Below are 7425 nucleotides of genomic sequence, written 5' to 3' on the forward strand. Positions count from 1 at the left end.
ATACAAATAATAATATATTACTAAATAATCATTATTTATTATTATTAGTGAGTAACGATCAGTGAATGTGGGAGTACAGGGGGGGGGGGGCCTTGGGGGTTCTTAGGTATGGCTTGAAGAAGTCTTGATCTTCTTGGGGACGGATGTAAAATATGAGACAGGTGGCACCTGAGCCTTTTGGGAGAAGGATTTTCCACCTGGACATCGATGCCTTCCTTCATTCCTCTCTCAAACCTGTTGGAGATGTTGTACCTTCTCATCCTCAGAAGTGTGTCCTTTGAAGCATCACTGATTCTGATCCTGAGGTGTCGCTTCTTCTGTGGGAAGCGTTTCGACCTGATGACTTCACTCAACTTCCAGATAAACACACCTGGATGACTGAGGATCGTCACTGAATAATGTATTTGATAAAAGATGGAAAAGTAACGTTTTGGAAGTTTTTTAACTTTTAAACATCTAAAATCCGTATTTATTAATTTTAGTTTTATTTCATAATCATTTGTAAATAAGTCCTTGAGCGAACCTACAGGTCGTGAAGATCTCGAAACATATATATGATTCGATATTGCGGTTATACATCGTCGCACCCCTGATCCTGACAACAGCTTGAAGGAGGGTCCCTCGTTTTGGCGTGTTTCCATAGTAACGGTGCATCATGTAAGTTGTAATAAAAGCCTTAAACGAATCCTGCGCGCATTTGTGGTACGAGTGAAATCAAACTGGTCACTCGTCTAGGGGGCGTGGCTCCGTCGTGCCGTACGTGCGTGAGATGTATACGTGCCGTGTTTCTCTGAGCTTTGAGAAGGCTCGTATCTCAGTAATCCAGTATCCGGGCTCCTCGCTGGTGAAATGCGCTGCTGCTAAATGACTGCATTTACATGTAAATGAGACTTCAGTAGGAATTTGTCAACTGGGAGAAAATTTCAGATCCTGTTTCTTTGCCAGAACAAATGTAATTTACTGTAAAACTGCAAAAGTGAGAGCTTTACAGGACTTCACAGGGTGGGGGTGGGGTGGGGGCAATGCTGATTAGTAGTGATCATTGTTCTTACTGGCATAACCATCTAAAAAAATGAGTGAGTCGCTGTTAGTGTCTATCAAACAAATCTTTTTTACCCTAACTTACATCTCACAACATATTTGCTCACAAACCCCCCCTAGACTTAGTCTAGTCTTAGTCTAGTCCCCACTTTAGCATTAAGAACAGCTTCACAAACTCTCAGCATTCAGACACTTTATTTCTCCAAACATTCAGCTGAAATGCTTCTTGTAAAACTCGAACAAGACAAAGATGTTCTTTACCAGATGGAGTTTTCTTCTTTATCCCAGAGCAGTTCAGTAGGATTGAGGTGCGGTGTCTGGGCAGTTGGTTCCACAATAGATATCACTCCAGACGTCGGTCTGCCTTTTTATATAATGCTTACAGAACTCAGACGTGCGATTCGGCTCATCGTCTTGTAGTCGGTTTCAATGAGCCGCTTTCAGTCCAGACGGAACTGCATGGTGATGAAGTCTGGAATGGGAACTGTGTTGGATCACTTTCACTTTCCGGAATCTTCCACCTCCATGTGTGAGTGTTGGGGGGTGAGGGAGTCTAATCACATCTTCTCTCCTGTTCTCTCTCTTACACAAGTTTTCCTGTTAGAGACACAAATGTCCCATTTGGACTCCTCAGAACTTTCTTCCACTCATTCACTGTGTTTTTGCCTTTTGACGAGTTTGTTTTATAGAAACGAAAGAACATGACGAGACTTCACACTTCGCTCTTATAACAACCTCCACTCTTCTGAGAAGATGCTTGTGGAGATTTGAGCTCATTGAGTCACAAGAGTGTCAGTAAAGTCAGGTACTGATGGAAGTGTATCTCTCTTTCCTTTCTTAGAGCACTACAGAGTGGGTGTAATATTTTTACATAAGACAAAAAAAAATAAAAAAGTATAAAAAAAAGAAAAAAAAAAAAAAAAAGAAAAAGAAAAAGTAACCTAACCTCGTCGTGCGCTCGCTTTTGCGTGGCTCTTGGTTTACACACCTCCTCTTTACACACCTCCTCCAAAGCTTCTGTAACCCTTTTGCCCTGTAACACACACACACACACACACACACACACACACAGATCTGAAATATAAATCAAAAACAGAACATGGTGAGATATACAGATTCGTATCGAACAGGTTTGGAAGGTGGGGAAACACAAGAGAAAAACAAGAGAGAGAAAAAATCAGGGTTTATGTGAGGTTTTAATGGCGTGAGTGTCGAGGTGTAAACGCACAAACCGCAGACAATAAAACAGCGGTGCGCTTTAATTTGGTGACACTTCATAAGGAGGTGTGGGAAGCAGTTAAAGAAGAAAAAGAATCCAGGCCGTGCGATGTTAGCGAGAGTTGTGTAATACGTAACACATGCTAAACAGAGGGGCGAGTAGCATCGCCTCCACTGCTGCTGCACCACGCTTCTGTTTAATACGGCAGGATGGAGGGAGAGAGAGAGAGAGAGAGAGAGAGAGAGAGAGAGAGAGAGAGAGAGACAGAGAGAGATAGAGACAGAGAGAGAGAGAGAGAGAGAGAGAGAGTCAGAGAAAGAGAGAGTCAGAGAAAGAGAGAGAGAGAACGAGAGAGAAAAAGAGAACAAGAGAGAGAGAGATAACAAGAGAGAGAGAGAGAGAGAGAGAGAGAGAGAGAGAGAGAGAGAGAATGAAAAATCAGCCTGTAGATCCTCTACCTCCGTCTTCTCCTGAACTCTGTGGGACAAAAGTGTCTTCATTTCCTCTTTTAGACGATGAATAATCCTGCTTTTAGTCTTCAGCTGATTCTGCAGATGCTCCACCTGAGCCTTCAGAAGGTCGCCCGGATTCTGCCTGCGAGGGAAAAAGGCCACAGAGAATATTAAACACCGAGCGGAGATCTCGAAAACACACAGACGAACCAAACGTTCAACAGAGACATCAGTGACGGCCGAGGTGATGCGAGGCGAGGCGAGGCGAGGAGACTCGCACACGCGCCTCTAACGGCTACGATTATTAATATAAGAAGAATAACAAATGATTTGCCTATAAATATAAATATCCTCCTTCACTTTTTTAAATTATACACCATCAGCAGATCATTACAGAAAGAAAGAAAGAAGAAAAAAAGGGTAAAAGAAAAGAATGAAGGAAAGAATGGTTAGGACAGACAGACAGACAGACAGACAGACAGACAGACAGACAGACAGACAGACAGACAGACAGACAGACAGACAGACAGACAGACAGACAGACATTAACACAGAGACAAAAAGATAGCAAGATTGACAGATCGAGACAGACACAGATAGACACAAATAGAAAGACATAATTAGACAGACAGATTGATAAAAAGATTGACGAGCAGTTAGATAGATAGATAGATAGATAGATAGATAGATAGATAGATAGATAGATAGATAGATAGATAGATAGATAGATAGATAGATAGATAGATAGATAGATAGATAGATAGATAGATAGATAGATAGATAGAAATAATCATAAACCTCTACATATTGCTATTTACTTTCCTATAATTTTAATAATTGAATTATTTATTAATTATGAAATTATTTACATATTTAATAAACTCTTGCAGAAAATAATTTTTTATTAATATATTAAATATTATATTACAGAAAATATTATTATTATATATTATTAGGATTTTATTTAATTATCTAAAATGTAAATTTATTAATTGATATTTTTTCTTTAACAATAAGTTAAATATATATAATATATTTAAATAAGTTAAATTAATTTATTTATTTTTGAACAGATTTTTGCCCAACATTTGTTTTGTAAAAAAAAGAAAATTTTTGTGATAATTTCAATTAGTGCCTACAATTGGCTGACTTTATGTTTATAATTTTTTATTTATATTTACTTGATTTTTCTTATTTATACACACACACACACACACACACACACACACACACACACACACACACACACACACACACATAAATTAAAATACATATATACACATTTGAAATGCCATATATTAAAGAACAGATTCCCTTTCTTTGCAAGCCTAAATTCTTTATTTGTAGCAAAAACTCTTTTTATTGGGGAAAGAAAATGTAAAATCTTCTCAAACACAACAAATAATATAATAGATTACAAATAATTATAATATTTAAATTATATATAAATATAATAATATAATTATAATTACAGATCTATAGAACACAGTCAGTTCTTTTGGAATGATAATTGGTTCAGAAGCAGCTGACTGGATGTTAAAATCATGTGAAATCTTATTTATAATTATAATTGTAATACTGATACTCACACTTAATGTAGAAATGTTGTGATGTGATTGTTTTGGTCGTATCGCTGGATTTGATGGACGCGTATGAGATCGAGTTAGATTGGGGAAACGTGTGATGTATAAAACCTGCTCGTATAGCTGATGTTTGGCGCAGTGTGAACTCCTGTTGCAGTGTGAAGCATTAAAAACAGAATCGTTGTGGATTGTCGGAGGAGATAAACAGGGTGAGGGTTGTGGGCGGGGTTTATTTTGGCAGGTTTTGGACAGGTGATCCTGTGGGGCCGGGGAGCCTGAGAGGGGAAAAACGAAGCGATAGAGCGCTAGTTGACGGTTGAGGAGCCCCGATTTCCTCGTCTCCCGCCGAGGTTCTGAGAAGCATGCGGCCCTCGAGTCGCTCCTAAACTTCTCTGACAGAGCAGGCGAGCGGCACGACTTCCTGACGGGATCTGCCGAGATGCAAGCGACAGCTGTCAAGCAGCGCGCCGTCACCAGTCACGGCCCATAAAAACGCCTGTCTAAACCCTCGGATGCAAAAAAATAAAATTTTAAACAAATCCCCGCTAATCCATGCTTTTATTTGAATATGTAAATCCCACTTTATAAAACAAAGACATCAAAAAAACGTTCTCCCTCCCCGGCTGTCGTCCTGCTCCATCAGACGAAGAGACGGATAAACGCGTGACGAGGAGAGAAAAACGCAGAGGGACGGCGCCGAGGAACAAGACGCTCTGTACTCATCAGAAATAAGAAAAAAAGGGGAGGATTGAGGGTTTATGAATCGGAGGTGTTGCTCGAAAAGCAGAGGAGTTCAACAAAGAGGAAAGTTTTGTCAGGACGCGTATTGTATTCTCTGAAATTACGGCCCGTGCTGGATTTCAGAGCGCTTTATCGGGGGATACAAATCTTTACGCTCAATCAGAACCATGTAAAAACCCCGTAAATACAAAACCACACCCCGAATTTTATTCTTGACAAAAGAACAGCAGTATATGGAACTGACAGCACCGACTGCTGCATTTGGGGTAGAAAGAAAGAAAGAAAGAAAGAAAGAAAGAAAGAAAGAAAGAAAGAAAGAAAGAAAGAAAGAAAGAAAGAAAGAAAGAAAGAAAGAAAGAAAGAAAGAAAGAAAGAAAGAAAGAAAGAAAGAAAACTCCTCCACCACATGAAAAAGGAAGCATTGATGAAGAAAAGGAGAACAGCGAAGGAACGAACCACGAAGTATCAGTCCATGACATCAAGTTTTTCAGAATGTGTACAAGGGGCAGGAGCAGGGCCAGGAGGCAAGAAAAGCAGGGCAAGGAGCAGAAGAAGGGGTAGAACAAAAAAGTAAGAGCAGCAAGAAGATTTAGAAGAATGAGCAGAAGATGCAAGAGCGAGAAAAAGAGGTAAAAGAAGAGACAAGAACAGGAGATGGGTTAGAAGAAGGGGTAGGAGAAGCAAGAGCAGGAGAAGGGGTAGGAGAAGAAGCAAGAGCAGGAGAAGGGGTAAAAGAAGGGGTAGGAGAAGAAGAAAAAGCAGGAGAAGGGGTAGAAAAGGGGGTAGGAGAAGAAGAGCAGGAGAAGGTGAAGGAGAAGAAGCAAGAGCAGGAGAAGGGGTAGAAGAAGGGGTAGGAGAAGAAGAAAAAGCAGGAGAAGGGGTAGAAAAGGGGGTCGGAGAAGAAGAGCAGGAGAAGGGGAAGGAGAAGAAGCAAGAGCAGGAAAAATTATAGAAGAAACAGTGGCAGAAGAAGGAGCAGATGTAAGAGCAGATAGAAACGTTAGGAGCAGAGGTAGAAGAAGGTTTAGGAGCAAAAACTAGACCAGGAAACAGGGAAAGAAAAACGGGGGGGGGGGGGGGGGGGGGTGTCCATGCTGGGGTTAAAAAAAGTCCAGTCTGTGCACTTGGGGGCAGAAATGCCTTCACACAGTCATGACAGGTATTCAGTGGAGCTCAGGGGCTGAGGGAGGCGAATCGACTCCTGCACCCACAGGGCATCTATATAACACATTGTGTGTGTGTGTGTGTGTGTGTGTGTGTGTGTGTGTGTGTGTGTGTGTGTGTGTGAGGGAGATGTCAGCACGTCAGCGGTCACACCACCTCTGATGCCAACACGATATGCAATTAATCATTCATCATGACACGCATATGCTCACATCCATCACATCACATACTACAGCAGGCCAAAACCCTCAGGCAGGACGGATCCGGTTCCTCACGCGGAGAACATCTCAACTTCTCGCCAGCGTCCCGGCCATCACACCCTAAACTACCATTTATTACAAAAATTAGATAAAAATAAAATAAACAATAAACAAACATCAAACGCGTTTCTCCACACTGACAGACCCTCAGTATTTTACATGAAAAAAATCTAAATAAACAAAAATGTATTCATAAATATTATAAAAATATTAATTTATTCTTTTAAATTAAGAAATTATTGTATTTCAATAAAAATTTAATACATGAGCAAAACAAAAATGTGTGTTTTTATTTAATATTATAATAATAATAATTTTTAAAAGTCTACCGACTATCAAACCTTATAAATAAATAAAAAGACTTTTAAAAAATGGAAAAATCATCAAATGAGAGGAAAAATTTAACATTTTGTGTTTGCTTTAAATTCAAATAACAAATACGTACATAAATAAATAAAATTATCAAATTTTTTTGTATTTTCGTACAAATAATTAATAAAAATCTAGAGGGCGTGGCTTAAACAATTAATGAGTACGTCCCAATTACCGACAAAGAAAAACCTATTAACCGCTTGTTAGCACTTAATGCTTTGTTGAAACATGAAAACGGAAAACGGACCGTAATTCCTCGGCTCTGACGTGACGTGTGAAACGGCGTACAAAAAAAAAATGGCTTCCGTATGGCAGATAAAATTAAAGCGCTTAGTAAATGACATCACGTCGCCCTGACAGATGGTACGACGTGTTATATTTAGCGACTAAGTGTGTTAATGATCGCTGGCTCGGTGTCTCGCGTTGTGAGGGTGGGGGGGGGTATGGGGGTATGAGGGGAGGGGGGTGTTTGGGTATTGAGTCGGCGGTGTGCTTCGGTAGCCGTGAAAACGGAGTTGCGATTTTTCATCCTGTCACTCTGCTCTATTAGCGAAACCTAACACAATTAGTTATGAATATGCAGTAATAACATG

At 40.0% G+C, this 7425-nt stretch overlaps 1 protein-coding gene across 5 annotated transcripts in view; it reads right to left on the minus strand.

The window, feature by feature from the left end:
* The window catches only part of LOC310719540 (uncharacterized protein), a 102264-nt gene that overhangs the window by 78096 nt on the left and 16743 nt on the right, over positions 1 to 7425 (minus strand). For 4 of the 5 annotated variants that reach the window (XM_083529376.1, XM_083529375.1, XM_083529378.1 and 1 more), the window contains 2 exons: positions 2719 to 2854; positions 1988 to 2074 (listed from right to left, as the gene is read on the minus strand). In XM_083529376.1, coding sequence (XP_083385502.1) covers positions 1988 to 2074; positions 2719 to 2854 — 223 coding nt within the window. The remainder of the gene's footprint in view (positions 1 to 1987; positions 2075 to 2718; positions 2855 to 7425) is intronic. The other variant, XM_083529377.1, reaches the window with a different exon arrangement.

Source organism: Silurus aristotelis (assembly GCF_946808225.1).
Source record: "Silurus aristotelis genome assembly, chromosome: 25".
In the NCBI taxonomy this organism is placed as follows: domain Eukaryota; kingdom Metazoa; phylum Chordata; class Actinopteri; order Siluriformes; family Siluridae; genus Silurus; species Silurus aristotelis.